Raw genomic sequence first — 24,184 nt, 5'->3', positions numbered from 1 at the left:
TTTATCCTTTGTCAAAGCTATATGTAATTGTTCATGAATAAGAAGCTATATGTGATTCTCCTTATCTTTGCGCAAGTTCATAAGGAGAATCACATATCTTTGCGCAAGTTCATAAAACTTGATCCTTGTTTTTTTTTTTTTTTGGTCTCCTCGAAGACATCCGATAAAAAAGCTATTTTTTTAATGAATTTTATATATTTATAAAAATATTCTCATCTCAGTTGTACATAATTTTTAAGTTGCTTACTTTTTCATCACTTTTGTGCTCAGAAATTTTGTTACAAAGGTAAGTGATTAAGATGTGATTGGATCTTAGGATTCTACTACTAAGTTATTCTCACTGTAAAAATGTAAATGCATTTTGAGTGGCGGATATATACTCATGATCTTCTCTCTTCCATCTTTCCTTGATGTATATTAAGTAGAGGGCAACTCCTCCGACCACAGGTTACCTCTGGTTAAAGATTACATAACCCCAACAGAATGCTTATCTCAATACAGTAAATGAACACCATACAGTAAAGAAACTACTTAACGACGAAAAACTTTGTACATGTTTCCACATTTATCATCAATCATTACACCTAAGCCAGACTTCCATATTTTACGAGTGCTTGGTTTCCATCTCATATTGGAATTTGGTAACCACATCCATAAGATGCAGTCCTAGCAAACTTGGGTAACACTATATGCACAACTCAATTAACAGCATTAAAAATTGACTCTATAGACAGAAAATAAACAGTGCCCACAAATCATATGGCTTCTCAGAAAGAGAATGGATTTCTTTCAAGTTCGGGTTCTTCTGTTTGAACAGCTATGCACCGAATCCATGTTCCACAAGCTCCTGTTTATGTTTCAGAGCAGTGAACTTCATGTAATTTTCAGATTCAGTTTCCTGAATTTCTTGGCTCCGCAAAACGTGAATCTTTCCCTTTGTACGGACCATCACCTTATGAGGAAACATACTTCAGCGGGCTGGTAGTACTCTTGGATCGTTTCGCACCTCTTGCCTGATCTTTGCCATCTTCAATGTTTTCCATAGAGCCCGTACCAAACTCATCGTCTCTAGAACGTTTATGATGAGAAACAGTTCTGAGTTTGCTGTCGAGTGCAGTCTCGACTAGAAGTATAGATGTCAGATCTTGGTGGAGCTTATCCAGTTTGCCTTGAGTAGCTTGTAGCTGTAACGACATGACCTCCGCTCTACAGTTGGCCTCAGCTTGAGCAGCACGTTCCGTGGCCAAAAGGCTCTCAAATACATGGACTGTGCTGGATCTTTGTTCATTACTCTGACACAACAAATCCTCAATTGCTTGCTCTCGTTCCTCAACTCTTCTCTCAAGTGATGAAACCTTCAACAAGGCATCAGACTGATGCAGCCTCTCTATTTCATCCGTCAACTTTGCTTTCTCGTGCTCCAAGCTATCAATTTTCTTTTCAACTCTTTCAATCACTGCCAATCGTTCAAGTGCAAGTCGTTGTGCTTCACTTTTGTCCTTTTGGATAATAACTAATTCAGCCCGCGCAGCATCAGCCAACTCAATTGCCATCTTTGCACCTCTTTCAGCATATTTGATCCGTTCTTCTGTTTCATCAAATTTTTTTATTTCAGCTAGGAACTTCTCTTCAAGATGTTCCTTTTCTTGTTCCAGAATTTTGCTTTGGTTCTCATGTGATTGAGCCATCACCTTCATAGAATCCACTTTCTCAAGCAATTCTTTGATTTCATTCCTCAAGCCCAAATGTTCTGATTTATGATGTGCTACTTTTGATTCCACATCCTACAAATACAAAGTGCACCATCGTCTATGTTATCAGTAACTGTATCATAAACCTTAGTCAAAAGAAATGAGATCCTTGAGTGTGAAATTACCTCCAATTGCGTACCCATGGTACCAATGAGGCTCTCAGTGTTCTCCAGTTTTGCATTCAAGTTCTTGATTTCCTCTTCCTATTGCATCCAATAGATGTTGAATCAAGCTTCTGATGAAAGAATCATGAAACAATATATAAGCAAAAAAAACATTAACCTTTTCCAGCAACTCAGTGCCCCATTCTTCTCTTATCACATCTTCCCTTTCTAGTGCCTTGTCGTTAGCCCATTCCTGCACTAATCCTGACCTCTCCAGACCTGCTTTAGCTTCTCCAGCAGCAATGTCATATTTCTGTTTCCACTCCAATGCCTCTTCTTGAGCAGATATTACCTGTTCATGAGCAACAGCGAATCTCCCCTCGGTAACAGTGTAACTAGATTCAAGAATTGTTTTTTGAGCATAGAATTTCTCTTTTTCTCTTTGCAACTCCAAATCACGTTGATCATACTTATTTCTCCAATCAGAGGACTCACGTCTAACATCATCAAGATCCTTGGACAGACAAATACAGCACTCCTCTATCGTGCTGCATTTGCTTTTCAAGTTCACAATACGAGAACTTAGATCTTCAGACATTCTTTTCTTATCAATGATCGCATCCTCATAACGCTTCATATATTCAGATCTGTGCTTTTCATTTGCTGTAAGTTGCTTCTTCAGCAGTCCCAATTTGTCTTCATTTGAACAGCATTTCAATGCAAGAATACCCCTCTCTGAATCAGTTTGATGTAATTGCTTCTCAAAAACATCCTTGATGGGTCCTTCCAAACTGCAAGACAAAGAAGCAAAACTAGAAGATAAAAGCTTGGAAAACAAAACAATGTCAACCCAGAAAAGCTTGCCAATTATGGAACCACCAAAACAGGTCAAAAAGTTCTACACATAAAGAACTCTTTCATAAATTCATATAAAGGGTTAATTGGACAGCCATGAAGCGGCTGGGACACAACCCACCAGACTGACATTGATTTAAATCGATGTTATAGCTGCTCCAAACTGAGCAACTTATGAAATCTCTAGCAACCAATAATTGCTATATCAGAGTAAAAGAATGCAACGTGCAAAAAACAACAACTAACCACTCAAATAAGAAGGTAGCCAATGTCTTCCATTTGCTTGGACCATGTGAAGATGATTCATACTCAGAGATCAGATCATTCAGAACCTGATGAAATTTCAATAATATTGAGGTCTTAGGTACATATGATACAATAAATTAAACCATGCAGAATGTGTCTATCAGTGTAAAAATTGATCATGTGGTGAGAGAAAAAAAGAGAAAAATAAAGGGAAAGGCAGCTAGGCAACTAGAAGGGATGTAATAGACTGATATACAATCCAAATGACAGATAATGACTTCAATGACTGCATTGTATTATTTGGTGCAGTATGTCAACAAGTGATGCATATAAGAGCTCTCGATATGCCCATATAACCCTACTACAACCCTACTTTAGAGTGTTTAGAGATTTATAATCACTTGAGCAGTCTAATTGCGACCTTGGATTTAAAAATTACTGGTTTAAAATTCTTAAATGCAATTAGCAAAGAATGAAATTTCGACCATGTTGTATTTCCTTTCATAGTCGTATCTAAAATTCATAATTAAACTTTCAGATAAACATAATGGATCCTTCATATCGTTTCAAATTAAAATACAAAATTTGTCTGCATTGTTAAAAAATCAAGCTAGTAGATCAAATGTAAGCATCATCAAGCATATAACCTCCACTTCCCAATTCCTCTGCCTATATTACCTAAGCACATAAATTACAGCGAACAATGACCAATACTCCTAAACTAGCTCATTATTAATTTGCAACTTTGGTACTTATATGCTCACCTTAATCACCCTGTCAACTCTAGCATCAGCATCATGACAAGCTTGTCTCAAGTTGTTTTCCATACTTCTCACGGTATTTGAGCATCTCTTATCGGCCTCCAAAAAGGCTGTCCTCTTGTAGTCCTGCAAAAGCATTCATCAGAATTAGTACCTAGCATGACAACCAATTTTTATATATTAATATATAAATGCATGCAGATGCCAGATACAAATGTGATTAGCAGGTTTAGGGTCTCCTGACCACATCAGCAAATTTCTGGTTAGATCATCCAAAACATTTGTACAAACATGATAAATTTCTAATTTAAAAAACTTGGTGATTGGATTAAGTTATGGCCAAGATTTCCAACGGATTACAATCTCACTCAGCCGATTATCCTAAATCTCAGAAATTTCAGCTGGCATGTTTTCTTGAATTTAGCTGAAAATTAATACATCCATTTACTCCATGTCTTTCTTACATCCATTAGATGTTTTAAGGTGTCACAGCTTTAATGTGTTAGAGCTTCTACTTTTCCTATGCCACATGATATAGCATACAAGAAGCTCATCTCATCTACTGCCAAAAATAAAAGTATTTAAGGACTTTAATACTTAATCTATTAATTTTCTAAATCATGCTGAAGTAATCTCAATGAGGAAGCTTCGTGATTTCTCTATGTTTTACGTGTGATCAGCAGTTATTCTATTTAAGCTTTGCTGAGCATAATAATGACAAACAATCTTGAAAAGATGCAAGCTCTAAACCAACCAATACATTTGACCTTGTTCTTTGTGGGAAAGGACATCCAAAATGAAACAGAGCCAATTCTATCAAAGGCTTTCTTAAACACAGCTTAAAATTTTAAGCCCAATACATGTTCCTTGACTACTCCAAGACTACAAAAGTTTGAGTCCCTTCTTTCATAGATCTTTCACTCTCTGTATTCAAATAGGTCCAACAAGTAAAAGGATCTCAAAAGTCATAAAATGTATGAAATTTATGAGGCTTCAGACCCTTTTCCCAAACCTATAAAGCTTGCTCTAGGAAGGCAAAACACTGGGAGAAAAATTGTGGTGTATTTTGCTACTTGTTTCCAGCATGGAAAATACTGAACTGCACCGGAGGCAGATACCAGCACAACACTCCTTATGTCGAACTAGCACCAAAGATGTAGGGAAATGACATGGGCTGGGCATTTCTCATGGTAGTCTGCACGATGATACTGTGCTTTAAGCAATGTGGACAATACAATCAAAAGAGAACAGACATATGTTTGTGATTCTATAAACAACAATATACCTATAACAGATGCCAATGATCATATCCGGATTAAATCTGGCACATACCTCAAATGTCTTTCTGAAGAAGTTCTTAAGAAGTTTCTCATAATTTAATCGTGCTGAACCAGCACCCACGGCACAAGTATTAAAGGCAGCAAGTGATTTGTGAACAGCATCTTCATGTACTTTTCTGAGAATAGCCTGTAGACGAAGTTAGCACCCATGAAAGTCCAAAAAAAAGTTGTCATCCATTTATCATCTATGGTGTCACATCACCTCATCAGCTGGCCTAGTGCGATCAAAAGATGACAAGTAAATCCCAGTCGCAAAGTCATATGCCTTTCTGCATTCCAACTCTTCAACACTCTGTAGTCAAACAATACAAAAAAATAACAGTTTAAGAAAAGTGAAAAATGTATGCCTGAAATTCTAATCATTCATTAGCTACTAACTATCATGAGGGCATACTATCACAGAACTTGAAAACCAAAACAGTAAAGAAATTTGCTAATACCAAGCAGAGTAGGACATTAACGTTTCACTTCCAAAAATAGAAATTCAGAACATAAACAACTAAATATGCCTACATAGCCTAGTGTTAAATCCTCAAAAACAAACTAAATCACTATGCAAACATTTTGACTGGATTATGTAATAATAATATAAGCATGTTAAATAATTTATGTGATGTGAAATCCAAGTATCATGATGGATTTGTTGTTACCGTGTGTAGTTGTGGTTGCAAAAACCTAGCCATAAAGAAACATGATATTTAACTTAACCATGCAATGAAACAACTCCAATATGCTAAAGATTGACTTAAGGGAAAGGAATGACACTTAGTGGTATACCTCTTGCCACAGGTTGTATGTACTGGTGCAAGTGGTAAAGATTGACTTGAAGAAACATGATATTTATCTTAATCATGCAATAAAACAACTCCAATATGTTAAAGATTGACTTAAGGGAAAGGAATGACAATTAGTGGTATACCTCTTGTCACAGGTTGTATGTACTGGTGCAAGTGAGAACCAACTTGCGGACAACCAATATACTAAGAACCAAGCAGACCAAGTTTTGATGTTTTAACCAATCTTAATCAACTTTATCAAGACAAACTTAAAATCGACTCTCTTTTTAATATGTCAAAACAGGTCTAACATGGTAGATCACGACCATTAAATCGTGCAGGATCCTACCTTGAAACCCTTGTGCGCACACCTTCTCTCAGGCACAGGTGCTGGAGGAAAAAGAGAAAGAAGTGCACTAGAAAAGGATAAGGAATAGGAGGAAGCAAAGTGGAAGCAGGAAAGGTAAATTCTGATGCATTAGTTGATACGACTAAATGGACTCACCACTAAACTATGAGATATAAAGTATGGCTTGCTTTGCCTAGGTTATTAGGCTAGTATACTACAAAAAGCTAATTTGGAAATTGGTACCTAAGCAAATATAAGACACCCGATGTATGGATTAACAGATCTAAATAGGAAGTACCTACAATGGATGGTGCAAGGGGCAAGATCAACATGGAGCCACCAATGTGGTTCACAAGTCTTTCAGACCACCAACAAGAGATTAGGGAAGGGCTATATATTTCACATGTGGATCCTAATGAGAATGTCACGAATTTGAGTCAGGAGATTGAGAGGATCAATTAATCCATCATCAAGAATCAATGTTAGGATCAAAATATAAGACTAGAAAGGGTTAATATGCATGTCTTGAGCATAAGCATTTCGGTATGTGTTTGAAACTTGTTTTGTCTGGATCAATTGGCTATTATATCTTATCAAGTTGTGACAGAAGTGATGATCCCAAAAGATTTTATAATTGCTCCCTTCAAATGGGCTCAAAGCATAAAAATGGCTGCCACAAACACACTGCCATTCTATTCAAAGTTTCAAACCAAAGAAAGTTTGCTAGATTGATCAGTGATAAATACCTTTGAGATGACGAGCCTCAAAATATTTGTTTCAGAATTACAATAATTTTCATTTACATTAGGATAATTGCACAAGGCAATTTTCTAGTAATCATTCTTAAGAAGTCTAGCTCCAAGATTGCATGAAAATTCTGTTTTGAGCCAACAACATTATTGCAATCGAAGGAACCTAGAATGCGGTGGGTCAATGTCACAGCCTTACCTTCAAATATAGAGACTGTCTCAGATCATGATGGAGCCATTGTACAAAGGTCCACCCTCAAATGTTAATAGTTTGTTATGGTCTTGATATTTTGAAAGTTGTAAATATAACAATTGCTTTTTGCAAAGTTTTGTACTGTTCACACTAACTGACCAACTTCATAAGAGAAGAACTGCTTATAATATTTGGTGATGTCAATGACACCCTAGAGAGGTATTTCATCTTGTTGTTTGTAAGTTGAACTGTGTGGCATAAGCTCAACAGGTTGATTATAGAATGTGAACAAAATAGACGATATAATCAAGGTTTGATTTGATTGAGTTTGGACAGTTTGGTTTCCAAGTAAAAACATGGTTTGATTTGAAGAACTCACAAACCAGCTTAATAAGTTTTTGAATCCCTATAAACAAGGCCCATGAACACACACAGCCTGCAAGAGCATATGAATATTAACAGATCCATTAAGGTTCTACAATCTGATAGGTCAAGCATCATGACATACAAACAAATGCACAAAAGAACAAGAACAAGAAGACACATCTCAAGCCATTGTCCACAAAAGAGTAAACTATATCATAATCATATGAGTATGTAAATATTGACAACTTGATAAACCTGCCATGAGGAGGATATCGTAGGGACAGCCCCATTGTTGATAGCATCCAGAAACAATTGTGTGATGCCAGCAAGAACAGGACCTGTCATGACAATGTCCCCTACTTGTTTAGGCCTGGTTCGCTCGAAAACAAAATTCATCAATGCATCAAGGCCTGATCTGAATTCTTGTCTTAATCTTGCTACCTGCATGACGAAGAGAGTATATTCTGAATAAGTAAATAAAGGTTGGAAAAGCTAATATGATCAATGATTAAAAAAGAAAAATTAAAAGGCAAGTCTAATATCCTCACAGGAACTTGATCAAGGCGTTGGAGATCATTTTCATCATTTAATGGCCTCACAAGTGTCAAGCACTCTCTTTCCGGAAAAAGAGCACAAATTGACTCCCGAATCTGTCAGTGTTTCATGAAATAGAACAGTAACCAATATGATAATATGTAACTGTTACATGTAAGAAATTTGGAATCACTCCCAAAAGAAAGTTGTTATTAGCTAGCTAAGTAGCAAAGTTGAATGTCTCCAAGAGCACTAAGCAAAATACCTCATTCTTTGCCAATACATCTTTTCCTCCACCCTGCATGGGCCTTAAGGCCAACTCTAGGTAATCACGTGGAGTAATTTTGTTGTTATCCTCAGACAAATCCAGATAGAAGTCCTAGAAATCATAGGGTCATCCACGGTAATCAATATGAGTGGTCAATCACTTCACAAACCTAAGCAAAATCTCAGTCTCAATAAGCAGTAAAAATGATATAATTAGCTTGGTAGGCAGAATCACCCTCAGAAGCCAGACAAACATCGGTGAAAATTGACCAAGTTCAGATACCATAGACATTCTGTCAGTTGCTCTAACACGGATATGTTTAGTCATCTCAGTAACAAGAGATAATCGATCAAGTGCAGCCTCATCTATGCCACCCATCTGAAGGAGATAAAACAGGAAATACAGAAAACAAACAATTAGTAATTTCTTATTTGAGAGGCTGTGCTGATAACAAATTTGGTGTGAGCTAAACAGGATTAAATGAATGCATAAGATCTCCAACTCATAATCTCCACCTTTTCCATGACCACGAGCAAACTGAAACTCCAGAAAAGGAATCTGTACCTGGTTATAGATGAATAGGCTTGACAAGAGAACAGCTAAGGAGAATATCTGAATGCTGTATGTTCCCTGTAAAAGAAGGACGAGGAAGACACCACTTTAGACACTTTGAAATGATTGCTGAAGAGCATGATGACATAACATATTAGATAGGAAATAGCAACTATAGCATTTAAATTGACATTTACCATAAAGTATAGGAAATAGGAATTATAGTTTTTAAGTTGACAATGCACATAAAGTATAATGCATCACACAAATATTCTACTACAGGCTTTAGTGAAGGAACACAAAGAAATCATTCATAACATGCATTGCTCATATAGTCCAGTGCAGGATCAAATTACAAGACAAGTCCTGATTAGGGTAAAACATGAGCAAGAATCTAAAGCAAACAAAAAAAATAAATTTCAGTGTTCCCATCATAAAAATGATACACTTGTGCAGGTGCTTCAACAACAATGAGAATTAAGCCATAATATCCCAATTATTTGGGGTTGGCTACATAGAATTGTTGCCACCACATTGAGCTCTATATAGAATAATATACTTAGATAAATTAAGAGAATTCAAATCTTTATTTACAAAATCATTTAAAATAGTCTTCCGTATCTCCTTCTACCTCTTCTCGCTCTGCAAGTATTAATTATTTCACCTATCTTAACTATAGCATCTATAAATCTCCTTATTGCATGTACATACTATCTTAAGTCATTGTTCCTCATTTTATCTTTGATCCTATAAATATAGTTAAATCTGATTGTTTATAAATGAAAACATTTCCTTTTATATCTTCTCCATACATTTATCTTTTCATTCTTAGTGATATAAAAAAATTTATAGTTATTGATTTTTAACTGTCTAACACGCAAATCCATAAAGCATTAATATCCTAACAGCTAACTTATAAAATGTTTCTCTTGACCTAAGAGGTACCTATTGATCACACAAAAACTTCTGATGCCTCTCCACTTTAACCTCATTTTATCTTCATCAATCTTTTCATCTTCTTGAATGATCCAAGATACCTAGAAGTTTTACTTATTTGAACTTTTTGTCTATCCAATTTAACTATATCCCCAGTTCTGTTAGTATTCAACTTTGGTCAATATTAATTCATCTCATGCATACAAATAATCAGGATACACCAAGGGGCAACGACACTGATTTCATATGATAACTATATCCTCGTATAATGCCAGTGAATTCTTGACATGGCAAGCATGGCATAGAAGCACATACACAATATGTTACTAAAACCCAAGGCCTGCCATACCGAAGCGTACCGCCCATACCGGACGATATGTACCGGTCCGACAGGTTACCGGTACGCGGACCGCCCGGTACCGCTACAGTGTTGCAGTATTATACTGTAGCACTACTACAATGCTGCAGTATAATACTGTAGCACTGCTACAGTATGAAAAAAGTATAAAATTATTCGGTACACCAGGGTGTACCGCTCGGTACGCCCTGATATACCGCCCGGTACACCGGTACCGTACCGTACCGAGCCCAAGTCGAAATGCCGGTACGGTACTGTACGACGAACCTTGCTAAAACCCAGAGATTTATATTTCGCTAAACAGTATGTACCAATCTGATAGCATATCCTATCATGAACCCACCTATTTTAAGCAGTTTGATACTATCATTTTTTTATTAAAATGTGTTTTTTTTTATGCCTCGTCACCTAGGACTCGCAACTCGTAAGGTTCCTCTCCTCTGTCAATGGCTCGACTGTCGCTGTTGCCTGCCACCCACATGCTCACTACCCCAGTCGGCCTCGTCTATGGTACATCTACTACTCTTCTTCTTCTCTTCTTCCTCCTATTCTTCTTCCTTCACCAACTCTTCCTTCTTCATTCTCCATTATTCTTCTTCCTTCTTCTTCTTCCCCTTCCCCAACAGAATGATATTATGGTACATTCTGACATGTCATGTGTCTTTACACTAGAATGTATTGGACTTGGACTACCTGAAATTGAAAACCTTGCTTCAACCTAAGTTCCAAATCACTAACATGCGCTCAAATTATTCTGATTAGCTTTTTTAGATCAAACAATATGAGAATTGTCCTCTAGAACCCAAGCCAACATAATAGTAAGAAATCCTTTACGATTATAGTATGAACCATGATACGTTAAAAAAAAGTAAAAAACTATAATTATCTAAGAGAATTACAAGCTACAATGTATGAACATTATTGATTTCAAGTTCATAGGCTTATCAGGGATGATATTGAATATATATGTTGTGATATTTAATCATAAAAATTGATTGGTTAGAGACAAATAACATGATCAAGTTAGATTATATTATGTACTGGATCAGCCATCCACAATCAACCTAAATGTCATCATACCAAATTCCTAATTGTAATTAAAGGATCAGATATATCATTCATCCAAATTAAGCATCAAACATAAAGGATTTTGATAATGACTACAAATTCAAAATGTGCATACTTCTGGTAGTGACAATTTCACCAGTCAAAATATTTTGGTCCTTACATGTTTAATCTGTTACAAGAGTGTTATATTATATATATACACACATATATCCATTAGTTTCCCACTGTTTAGTCAAATAAGTTTCTGACTCTGATGTACTTACAACATACATTAGTGAGCAAAATATTTAACTATGATATTCACAAAAGACCCTTGTAACTAACATGCTGGTTACACTTTGGCAAAGATTCAAAATTTAATGTTAAGGTCCTCAAAGTTGTTGCAAGCAGCAAGATCAAATATTAATGCATTGATACACATCACTCAAAATGAAAAGGAATATTACCAAATAAAATAAATTTTGATACGCATGTTGCAAAAGTAAAGCACTAAATCATAAAGATGAGAAGCAAAAAGAAGAATTTAAGTTAATATTGAAAATGATGTGCATAATTTAGTAGACACAATTCAGGCAAACTTATTAACAGAACATTATAGTTCCAAAAACATGATCCAATTTCTTTGATAACTGACCCAAAAAGATCACAAATTTATTGTAACTTGAACCATACATTTGGATATTAACATATTTAGCCAAAGAATCTTCAAGTGAAATTCTTGATACACTCAAAGATAACGTTTAGTTTAGAAACCATTTCATTGTTCTCTTTTTTGCATTGCCCTTTATTCCTAGCATGAACTAAGTTAACTCTAGATTTTTATTAAAATGATTTCTTGCTACTTATGAGATGTCTGCTACGGGATTAATAACAACCAGAAGAACAAGAGATACAGTATCAAAGAGAGATAGATCTTATTAGAAAACATTCACAATATTCATTCCAAACTTATCAAGAAGTATAAAACATGGTTCATCAACATTGAATAGACTATTAGTATTAGTGCAGAAAAGATTGAAAAAGTTATCATCATATCAGTTTATTGTCTAATACAAGTTGCAACTCACTAGACATTTACCAGTATTTAAACATAAATGATGTCCATTTTTGAAAAAGACAACAACTTTTAATAATGAACATGAAACTGGTTGACATTTTTGAATGGCAACCAATCAATATCCAAGAAGAGATGGTTAACTAGCTTAATTAATTTTTTAACCCAACAGATGAAGCATGACATGTTAGTTACCAATCTATAGATTCATTTAAAACCAAATTAAGTTGGTAAATAAATACCAGCAAAACCTAAGGATTATCATTCCTACTAAATAATGTGAACATACCTACCATATGGATTATATGAAGCTGCAGTGCAAGTGAAAATTTAGGAAAAAATGTGTCTGTTGATGGCAAGAGCATGTACATATTTTACATTGTCCGTAACTTTACATACATATACACATGAATGATTATCAAACTAAGGCATGTAATGTTAACAAAGAACCAACAGTTTCTGACCGTTTGATCATAAGCATCAATTCCTTCACTATCCAGCAATAGAAGATTATATTCAGTTCCATCAATAGCAGTTCTCTTTAAAGGTGCACTCCACATCCAAAGTCCCTTGGTACATGGTCGATGAGTTGAGGCTACTTGGAATCCACAGCTCCTTCCTAATAGCTACCAAATTTCAAAGATGGAAATACATGTCAAAAGTGATATAGACAATCCAGAACATATGATTTTATGCTGTATTTATGATGGCAAAGAAACAAAAACTTAAGATGACGCCGAAGTAAGATAACTTGACCAATCAATCTAACCAAGAAGTTATAGTGACAACATTGCAACCTGTTGTGAGAATACTCATTTTAACCTCTGAACCCTCTTGATAGAGATTGGTTTCAAGGTGTAAAAAGTTGTAAGAATACATCAAGATGATCTTTATGATATAATGTGTAGGATCTATGAAAATGAAAGCTGATGGGGCATCATCAGATAAAACACAACAACAAATACGAGCACAAATTATGTTATCAAGTAACAATTAACAACAACGGCAAAGTCACAAGTCTCAACTATTTATGGTCTATGGATCTTTTGCCCCCCATTGAGATATCTAAAAAGCCATATATTAGGTTAAGAGTATTTAAATCTTTATTTATAGTTTCTATTAAGGTCTTTTTTGGTCTTCTTCTACCTCTTCTCGTACTACTAACGGTAATCATTTCATCTCTTCTAACTCCTACATTTGTAGGTCTCCTAAGCACATCTTCATATTATCTTAAATGATTCTCTTTCATTTTATCGACTATAGAAGATATATTTAATTATTCATGAATAAAAATATTTGTTTTATCTTTGCTAGCAACTCCGTGCATCCACCTTAATATTTTCATCTCAGCAACACATTTTTTATATATGTTATTTATTAACTACTCAACACTCAGATCTGTAATTAATTATTGATCTATAACTATCTTATATTTTTTTCTAATCTCAAAGATACCAGATAATCACACAAGACTTCTGACATCCCTCACTATTTTAATCATCTTGTTTTTACTTTATGAATGATATCATCATTAATCTCTTTATTTTGTTGAATAATTGATCGAGATACCTAAAGTTTTTAGTTAAAGGAATATTCTCCTATCTAGTGTATTTCTAGTATTACGTAAATTGCAACTCATATATTCAATTTTAATCATGCTTAATATTAAACCTTTAGTTTCTAAAGATTATCTTCATAACATAACTTTAGAATTAAATCTATTTAGACTCTCATCAACTAAGATAATATCATTAGCAAATAACATAATCCAAGGAGGTCTATCTACACGTGACTCATAAGTTCATATAATATCGATGTGAAAAAGGTAAGGAATTAATGTGGATCCTTGATGAACCTCGATGTTACTAAATGAAAAAGAAATCTTATAAATTATCCTTAATATTGATATATTACAACAAACCCCTTTGACAAATCAATCCCAACATGCCGATAACAACAATCCACTTCTCTGAAACTGTTAAATTCACTAGTTCAATGATGATACCAAATGTCACTTGAATGGGTGCCAATCCTATGCGGCAATAATTTAATTGATAAATAACTCATATATAAAGGGGGCAAGGCATTGGTAAGGATTATTTTGACTAATTCATTTTCTTGCAAAAGACTTTTTTTTTTCTATTTCTTGTACTCATTACGACTTGAGCCTCAAAGAGGGACCACCTAAATTGATTTCCTGTAATCCTTTTCCTTGGTATGGAAATTGCTTTGGAGGTTCCAGTAAAGTGGCATGCAAAACCTATAAAGTAAGGCCCTAGTTGGATCTTACAGCCCAATAAGGAAGGATAACCAAGTCTGATCTGAATTAATATCATATGTGATCTTCAAGTCTTTTTGGCATGTTTTGTGATCTCTGTGTATGGAAATATCAACTGAAAAAAGGGAAGACTCAGACCATGGTTCAGTGTGCTACCGAGTCTACACAATATCGTTAGAAAAATTCCAAGTATCATGATGTACACAACTTTGTTGCAAAATTCAAGTATCGTTAGCAAAATTTAGACTACATAGAAAGTAAATTTCATTCAAGATCAGAACTTCATTGCATATCGGAAATTGTTTCACCCACCCAATGATCCACGGACACCATAATCGATGATCATTAGTAGCCGATTGGCAGAACTCCTTGAAGAGTTTTTGAGTAAAAAGAAAGATAGCAAGCAGACTCCCCAGATGTCAACTACTACTAAACCCTACTCCGCAATATGAATGTATTCAGTGCAATTTTTATTTTTCACAAAAAGAAGCCTGAGCCTTGCATAATTCTCTTCGCGAGAACGAATGAGACAAATGCCGATCAACAAAATCAACTAAAACTTCAGAGGAAGCACAAGAGATCACATCCCATGACTCCACGAGAAAACGGAGAAAGTGGGGGAGAGGAACCTGATTGAGGACGAAGCTCTTGCCCTGCCGCGCGCGCCCGCAGACGGCGACGACGCCGATGGGGCCCTTGACGAGCTGAAGCGTGGCGACGGCCTCCGGGTCCATCCGGAACTTGCCGTTGTCGTCGCAGTACACCAGCCGCAGGGGCCTGGCCGGGCCGACCGATCCGGGGGTGACGCATGCGGACGCAGCATCGTAAGGGTTAGGGTTAGGATTAGGGCTAGAACGAGGGCCGGATCTGGGGGAGGTGGGGGCGTTCTTGGAAGACGGAGTCGAGGCGGAGCCCCCGCGGAATCGAAGCATTTGCATCATCTCGCTCGGCTATCACTTCCCCCTCTTCCGGAGAAGATTGCGCTCTCTTTTGGCGGACGTATATTTGGCAGCTTTTTATTGCTCGGGGAAGGGAAAGGGAGGAGGCAGAGAAGAAAGTAAATGGAAAGGGAGGGAAGGAAGAGAAGCGAGTTGGACGGGCGCCAGCGGGTTTAAAACGACGGGGAGATGAGCAGAGAAGGATGGTTGAGATTTGTTTACGTGTCCCGCGGAGCCGATGACAGCCGTGAATGAGTCGGTCCGGTCGAGCTGTAAAGGTTTCGTAGGAGTGTTGATAGGGGTTTAATAGTGTTTCCATGTAAATTAGTAATTTAAGTAAATTAGTAAGTGATCGAATAAGTTTTAAGTAATTTATATGTTTTCACAATCCCATCTTATAAATGCTTTTATTATTTTTAAAATATTTTTTTTATAAATAGATATAAATATTCTCTTCATCCTTCTCCTCCTCGGACGAACGAACAATGTCGACAACAAAATTATAGATTATGGAAAAAAATAAAAATATAAGATGCGAGAGTTGTAAATAGTAAATTATAAGAATTATCAGTAGAAGAATGTTCGGGATTAAAGAAATTATTCAGAGGAATTGCAAATATCATAAATTCTTAAAAGTTCGTATCGAATTATAGACTCGTTTCTTCTTTCTTTAAAGAAATCAAAATATTTTTGGTTTCGTATGTACACGAAACCAAAATATTGATGCGATCATGGTATATTATCTTGTACTGTGCATTGATCCTTAGTTGGATTAGTACGTATTGATCGATATTGATATAATTGATACCTTATGTTGGTATATTCGAATGTACCAACACACCCAAAATTTGATTAAAAAAATAAAAAATTAATATTTTCCTCCCAATTTTTTAGTGTATAAGTTAAAATTAAATACAACTAAAATATATAGCTATAAAATGAATATTAATTCAAGGGTATAAGTATCAAAAATTAAAATTCTTATTGTACGATCAATCCTCCATGAAAGAAAGTTACTTTTGAATTACTTATAAAGAAAAAAGAGTTAAGATGTTAAAATATATATTAAAATTCTAATATTTGAGTAAAATAAACTATCGAAATAACATTAATATATACATGCTTCTACTACTAAATTGAATGACAATATTTTATAGCCAATAGATCCATCCTTTAATATTGTATGTAGATTTATCGGACCAAATCTTGAAATCACTTCCAGGATAAATTATATTGGTAAATCATTGTCTCCTTATTATAAACAACAATGTGTCCTAAGAACCTTTGGTTGGTGGGTTACAGCATAAAAGAAGGAATAGGGAGAGATTTTTATAAGCTTAAAAGGGCTCCCAATTGTCGAATCGATGATTGTGGGCTCGAAATGATCAATTTTATAGCTCGATATTGATCAACTCTAATGAGTACTGCATCGGTGCTTATCATCCATTTCATATAATTTTAAAGTATATTTGTGATTGATCTAACTTGAACAACACTCACAACTCTCCTCATGTCTACCGATGAGTGTTTGAGGATGATATTGTTTTTGTTCTTCTTTGTCGACTCTTAATGTTTATTGAAAGAACGAACCATGTACGGAGATAGATGGTTTTTTATATATAATTTTTTTATTAAAAAATATAAAAAGATGAATGTTTTTATAAAAAATTAATTTTTTATATTTTTCATAGAACATCTCTAGTTTTTTAAAAGATGATATTATCCTAGTCTCCGCCCCATCGATCATCACACCTTCATTCACTAGCTACACCTTAGTCATTGTTCGCGTATTACCAAGACATCGTTAAAGGTCCATCGCGAGGCCCTCGCCCTTCGTCTCCACCACGACGCATGTTGTTGCTATCACTTCACTCCTCACCTCCACCTCAAATGCCTCTCGTCATGTCATCTTCGAGGAGAGTATCCTCAAACTCCAAGATTTTGAACTCATTACGTTGAAGGAGCTTGCTTTTGCTTACTTGTACCCTTTGGTGTCACTCAATCAAGGGAACAAAGTAACTAAACAAAGGAGGCATGGACGAAGCCTTGTATGGAGGCCCATGTGGGGAGGAGGAAGGGAAGCCCCATTGTGATCATCTCATTTCCCTTCGCTAAGGTCGATAATTGTTATACATATGGAGGGCTCAACGACCAACATGGCAGAAGGCATGTGGGGGGTAGATGTAGCACCATGGTTGTCTCCTTGCCCTCAGCCTCGTCCCCCACCTCAATTCCTTCGAGCAATGGCAAGGCCTTGCAATAAAACAAAGATAGTTACATAATGATGGTGGTCGATAAGACAAAGGGTCAAAGTAATATCATCTTTTACAAAATAAAGAGTATTTTACCCAAAATAATAATAATAACTTTTTTTTGAAAAATTTATCCATAATAGATCATCGCCCAACACAATCATTGAATTAATATTCTAATTATGTTAGCTCACAAAAGAGCCCCATTATCCTCATGCACTTATAGATTTGTTTAATTATTATTATTATTATTATATATTTTTATCATTCTTTTACTGGTTAATTATATATTAACCCATATAGTTAGACTTATACATATTGGTCTCTATACTTAAAAAATTTTCATTGAAATCTCGATAGTTATGAAAGTGAAACATTTAATCCATCTATCCTAACAGACAAAAAAGTAAGAGATGAGGGTCGCTTTGCATTTGCATCAACATCGACGCAGTTACCGAGTGATCATTTTGCCGCTCTACATTTGCATCAGTGTTGATTTAGATGTCGAGTGGTTTTTTCATCTCTCGATGACTACGTCAATACCGATATATATGCATGTCCACGTCATTCGACGATTGTATTGACATTGATGCAGATACAAAACAACCTTCACCTTTTGCCATTACTCTTCTTATCCACAATAATCACTTGTGGTCTTAAACGGTATTGTCATCCGCCATCATCGATGTCGTCCGTCATCCTTAATCGGAATGTTAAATTTATTTTTTTATTTATTATTTTATATTTTTATCAATAAAATCGATGGTATTAGAATAAATAAAAATAGATGCATAATTATAATGGATTCTAATATAATTTTTAAAATTAAAAATCAAAATATTAAGAGGTCTAACTCGGCTAATATGTAAATAACCCTACTTTCGCTTACAGTCCCACCGGGAATGAAAGCAGCTATTCTCGTCCTTACGAGGAATAGTTGTCTAAATAGGTAGTCCCAGCGGGAGAAGAGGTCTTCCGTTTGCGGAGGCGACCGATCACATTCTCACCATTGAGCCGGCGTTGGCGATCTCTTCTTCTGTCTCACCTCCCGCCGCTCGGCCGCAGCCATGCCCGTGCCCTTGTCCAAGCCCCTCCCCAGTCGCAACGCCGCAGCGACGCCGTCCCTGTCCTCCTCGCTCAGCTGCCGCCTCTGGACGAGTGGCAGCTTCAAGGGCGGCCAATCCCCGATGTTTTCCGCAGTCCCTGGAGGGAGGCGGAAAGGCGTCGCCTTTGAGGCGGCGGAGCCGTCTTCCCCCAAGGTCACCTGCATCGCCCAGGTGCTGGTCAAAGGCAAGAAAAAGGCCAAGGCCACGGCGTGGGGGAGCCGGAGGGTGGGGAGCTTTCGGAGGAAGGAGAACGTCGGCGGGGCGCGAGAGTGCTTCCGGATCAAATATCAGAGGTGGGTGCATCAGCTCTCGGTGAACATCTGCCAGGTGCTGAGGGCATTCGGGTACGAGTTCAATTGCTTCTCCCCTTGTGGCCCAAGGTCCCTCTGTTCCTATTCTTCGTCGAGATCACGCGAACAAGGACAAGAAGCGGTCGAGTTCCTGCGGTGCAATGTTCACGAGGTGCTTGATGGAAGTTCCAGGCAGCAAAGCCGGAAACAGACGAGAGGTCATGGGCGTGGTATTCCAAGGTAAAGGGGACAGAGAGATGGGAATGGCCATCGAGGGAGGGATAAAGAGAGAACTTGGGGTTGTTGGTGGAGATGGAGAAGAGAGAAGAGGCGGTGATGATGGTGGAGAAAGAACAAGAGGAGGAAGCGACGGTCAGCGTATGCATTCCCCCGAGGAACACTCTGCTGCTAACGAGGCGCAGATCTGATCCAGCCAGAATGGCGGCACTGGCAAGCCGTTTCCGGGATTCGCCCGCCATGCAAGTGCGCGGCGAGGAGGAGGAAGATAATGGTGATGAGAACAGAGATCATCATGGAGAGTATAATGAGGAAGGGGAAGGAGAAGAGACGGGTAAAGAGGCCACTGAAACCGAGCAAGTGTATCAAGAAGATAGAGGAGTGGAGAAATGCTTTCAATCAGTGGTTTTGACAGAAGAACTGATGAAAGCATATCATGTAAAAGAGGCAGAGGAAGAGGAGGTGCAGCTAAGTCCAGATGAAGAGGAGAAAAACATGGACGAGGACCTAACAGGTGCTGCGGCTGAGCTTGTTGAAGTGAATGAAAACACAGGAGGCGATATAAAAGAGCACGAAATAGCAGCTGCTGAAGCAAAGAATGCTCAGCTGGAAGAAAAGCTAGAGGAGCAAGAGATGGCAAATGATACTCATCTCGAGAATGGATAAGATAAGAAGGAAGAGGAAGTAGGAAGGGTATCTAGCATCTGCTCAACTGCTACAGACAAGGGGGAGAGGAGATCAGATAGATACGTCTCCAGACCAAAGGAGGCAGGTGGGAGGTGCAGCTCTGCTTCGAGAGAAAGGGGTAGGCAGCGGCATATCTTCTCCACAGAGTGGGAGGTGGGGAGACCATGCTGGGTCAGTGAGAAGGAAATAAGAAGAGCTAGCTTCTCCACAGGAGGGAAGGGGAGATGGAGCTTCTCCATCGACAAGGATGGTCTGAGGTTGCTAAAGAAAGCAATCGATGAAGAAAACAATAGCAAAGAAGATTGCTTTGTGGAGTAGAGGGACCAAAAGACACCATTGAGGTTCAAAACTCACATAGCATAGATAAAAAGGAAGTTAAAGAAGAGGCTGATGGAGACAGGGAACATGACCAACTAGAATGCGAAACAGCAGAAAAAGGGGGGAGTGAAAGCCACAGAGTTGCCTGACTGCCTTCTTTTGATGATGTATGAGCCTAATCTGTCAACGGAGATGTCGGAAGACGCTTCGGTCAGTGGCACTGACTGCCTTCGGTCGTGTCTCCACCACCCTAACAACCAGCCTCATCACTCTTCTAAGTCCACTGCCAGTGTTGCAGCCACCACCACCACTAGCACTGATAAAAACAGTGAGAAAAAGGAAGTCGTTGCTCCCATACAAGAGGCACCCCAGCCTACACCACTTCTGGCATCAGTTTCATCCACTGCATTAGATACAGAGAAGAAGCGGAGAGGCAATGTTGCTGTGAGGCCAACACCAGCGCCAACTCTGGCATATGGTCCACTTGTGCTAACATGGTGCAATTCAGAACCAATGAGGTTATCGGTGAGGCTGATGCCGGATGCTTGCTTTTGGAAGGACAGACATCAACCCACTGGGGCTGCTGGGATTGGAATTCTGAGCTGATACCAACCAATTTAAATGATTTTGTTCAGCTCTTAGACAAGGTAAGAACATTGTGTCGAATGCTGTGTGAAATATTGATAAGCCGTTTTGTGTTATTGATGTTCTGTAGCCTCTGCAACGAAAATAGCAACCATGGTCTGCTATCTCAATGGAAATCTTGTGTAGCAATTGTGGATGTTACTGTTTTCGTTTTTATGTGGAATCTTGGAGCATATCATGTTGTTAGTCTCATGCCAGGAAAAATGCATGAAATTTGAAAGGAATATTTAGCAAACTAGCAAAGCACATTCTTGTATCTTATATATTTTGAATGATAGAACTAAAATATAAAATTTGTACTAAAATTCAGAGAAAATTTAGAATGTGTTTATCGACTCCTAAGCAGTTGCCTGATTGTGTTTGGCTATTTTTAAAACCAATTGCTCAGTAGCTTGCAGTTCCACATTTTCTAGGTCATATATATGGTTGGCAAGTTCTTCCTGATAGGCAAGTTCTTCAAACAGTGTGTGGATATAGGCTCATATATGGTTTGTGATTGTGAAGTTATTGAAGCTTTTCGACAACAATAAATTGTGTGTTGTGCATCGTTATTTAAGCTTGGTTCAGATCCAGGTTTATATTCTAGGACAGATACTAAAAGGAACTATATTCCAAAATAGTCATCCAGAATTATCATGTAATATTATCATATTTAGATAGTCATTCTATTTGTCCAATATTGTCATGCAATATTTTTGTATATGTGACCTTCATTAATTAAACAATTCTGCAAACTACTCTACATAAAAGCTTACGTTTGTCCGAACTTGGTTCAAGACATGTAATCATTTAGCTTTAGGGAACATAACAACATGAGGTAAAGAAGAGAAGTGAATTCTGTATGCATTGATTTTTATGATTCTAATGGTGTAAGCTCATGCACTTTTGAATGTTTTCCAGGGCTTGCTCTTCCCCTCTGTGCTGTGTGTCCACCAGATGTATCCAAGGTTCGAGTCGAGAAGCTAAAACCATAGGGTAAAGAAACACTTTGAAATACTATAGATTTTCTTGGTGTCAAATTTGTTATAAAACCCAATCCGACTACAGATGCTATCATACTGAACTGTGTCAGATGCATCTTGAGCAGCAGTTAACATTGAGAAATTGAACATTTTTGAGCTGTGTTAGGTTGTTTCCCAACATGCAGTCATCTCATTTCGTCGATCTCCTCTTTCCTGTTTTTGTATTCTGATAATACTTAGATTTGAGGATCTAGATACTATTTGTTTACTGAGGTTTGATTTGTCAATTGTTGAAAAGAAAACAGAGGTTTCATGAGAACTTGAATAGTGGTGGAAAGAACCATCACTGATTCCTGGAGTCTGATCTTTTTGACATGATACATTTGTTTCTTTTCCTATGCTTCATTTAACATTTCGATCTTGAAGTCACTTAAAAGAAACAGTGATATGGAAATGATAGGAAATTCTCATCACCATGTGTAAGATTTCATCACATACCTTATAAGATTTGTTTGTTTAACTAAGCTGTTCCTGTGATTGTATTTTTCTGGATCCATGTTGGGAACTCTTAGACAGTCAGCTTTGGAACATCTGTGGCAGCCCTGGGTGTTCTTTTTTCCTTCTTCCTTTTTTGTTTTTTGGCTTGATCATAGGATGGAGATATGTTGAATTCTCTTTCTTATTACAGGAATCACCGATTTGTGCATCGGTTAGCCGATAATTTTAGATTCAGAAGTCGTCGTGATGCTCATGCGATAAATATTAGGTTGATCCACGACTTAACAAATTTAAGATTTTATATTAAATTAATGTTCATGTGTCGTCATATGATATATATTATGTTAAATAATGTCTAGGATGAGTTTTCATATAAAATATTTGAAATTTTAAATCAATTAAACTGGAAAAAAGAAATAAGAAATTATCAGATCTATCAAACATTCTCCCTCCTTAATCATATCCACCAAAGAATGAATCCCTTCATAGTCAATGACCCAAATTGACTAACTGACTAGCTAATTATACTGTATCTAACAAGATGCATTGGGTATGGAGGGATGAACTCTCCTACAAACCCAATGTTTTTGGTAGGTTACGACACTATGGCGTTCTTGTACTTTCGCCCCTTGTTGGATTTGCTTCTTTAATGCAATTCATGCCTTCTATTATCGTAGTAAAATACTAAATTATACTATACATGCACGTATTGACCGGTGTGATCAACATGTTCATGCATGTAATCGATCCATACGGGAAGAAGAAGAAGAAGAAGAAGCAAAAAGATTCGGCATGTCCCACAGCATGTAATCGATCCCTTTAATGGATACCCGCTAAAGTTCGTTTGGTGATCAAAGCTACGTTACATGCATCTGTACCACCGTCGCTGCTGCTCCACCAGAGGCTTCTCTCCTCCTCCCCATCTCTTTTTAGTTCCCTCTCTCTCTCTCTCTCTCTCTCTCGCTGTCCACCAAGATGTGATCATGATCGGCATGGCCGCAGAGGAGAAAGCATTTGGGTCTGCCACTGCTGCAGCCACAGATGGCAAGGCGGTGGTGGAGTCGCCGATGGATCTTTTAGATGAGTACTGGTTCTTCCACAATCCACTCAAAGGCAGAAGACCACCACCAAGACCTCCCTGCACTCCAACCACGGCCAAGGAAGAAGCTGGTGCCACTGAAATTGCTCGCAAGCTGCTCCGACCTCCATCGACGCCGTCGCATCGAGCTCGAAAGAAGGAACCGGACGGCAAGAGATCACGCAGGAGGTTCATCCAAGGGAGGAGGAAGTGGAGAAGCTACAGCGAAATGGAGGCATTCGAGGTCCAAGGATTCAGGGACTTGGGCTTCGTCTTCGTCGAGGAAGGACCGAGCGCGAGGCTCGCAGATGTGGTTCGCTGCCTGCGAGACAAGAGGCCGATATCTGGCGACTGCGGAGGGTGTCGAGCGTATCTGTCGAAAGCGTGGTTGATAGAGAGAACTGCACCTCCAAAGCTTGCGTGGGACGAGAGGAGATCGGCCGCAGACGCGAAGGAGCAGCTCAGGTTGTGGGCGAGGACGGTGGCTCGCAATGTGATGCTATTGTAAGCAAAATAACATTCTAGCCATAGTCTCAAAGAGTAAGCCTCTTCTGAGTACACACTGCGATTAGCATTAAATATGATCACCATACATTGGCGCAGCGCACATGACATGATCGATTGATGATAACATC

General features: G+C 37.7%; 2 protein-coding genes across 2 annotated transcripts; one reads left to right on the top strand and one right to left on the bottom strand.

Moving 5' to 3' along the window:
* Positions 1–531: 531 nt before the first annotated feature.
* On the bottom strand, positions 532–15,636 carry LOC103976462 (uncharacterized). Its single transcript, XM_018820418.2, has 14 exons — positions 15,168–15,636; positions 12,725–12,886; positions 8,857–8,922; positions 8,527–8,670; positions 8,290–8,403; positions 8,039–8,140; positions 7,746–7,931; positions 5,260–5,349; positions 5,050–5,184; positions 3,721–3,843; positions 2,957–3,042; positions 2,034–2,646; positions 1,877–1,954; positions 532–1,784 (listed from the first exon to the last, which is right to left on the bottom strand). Exons 1-14 carry the CDS (start codon positions 15,477–15,479, stop codon positions 954–956), a joined length of 3,042 nt encoding a protein of 1,013 aa, XP_018675963.2. The 5' UTR covers positions 15,480–15,636; the 3' UTR covers positions 532–953.
* A 7,750-nt stretch (positions 15,637–23,386) lies between these two features.
* Positions 23,387–24,121, top strand: LOC135605049 (uncharacterized). Its single transcript, XM_065094730.1, has one exon. The coding sequence runs from the start codon at positions 23,455–23,457 to the stop codon at positions 24,055–24,057; it is 603 nt and encodes a 200-aa protein (XP_064950802.1). The 5' UTR covers positions 23,387–23,454; the 3' UTR covers positions 24,058–24,121.
* Positions 24,122–24,184: the final 63 nt, after the last annotated feature.

This window comes from Musa acuminata, chromosome BXJ2-2, assembly GCF_036884655.1.
Source record: "Musa acuminata AAA Group cultivar baxijiao chromosome BXJ2-2, Cavendish_Baxijiao_AAA, whole genome shotgun sequence".
NCBI classification, from domain to species: Eukaryota; Viridiplantae; Streptophyta; class Magnoliopsida; order Zingiberales; family Musaceae; genus Musa; species Musa acuminata.
Note: the sequence above shows the minus strand (reverse complement) of the source record. Positions and strands in the feature narration are given on the sequence as shown.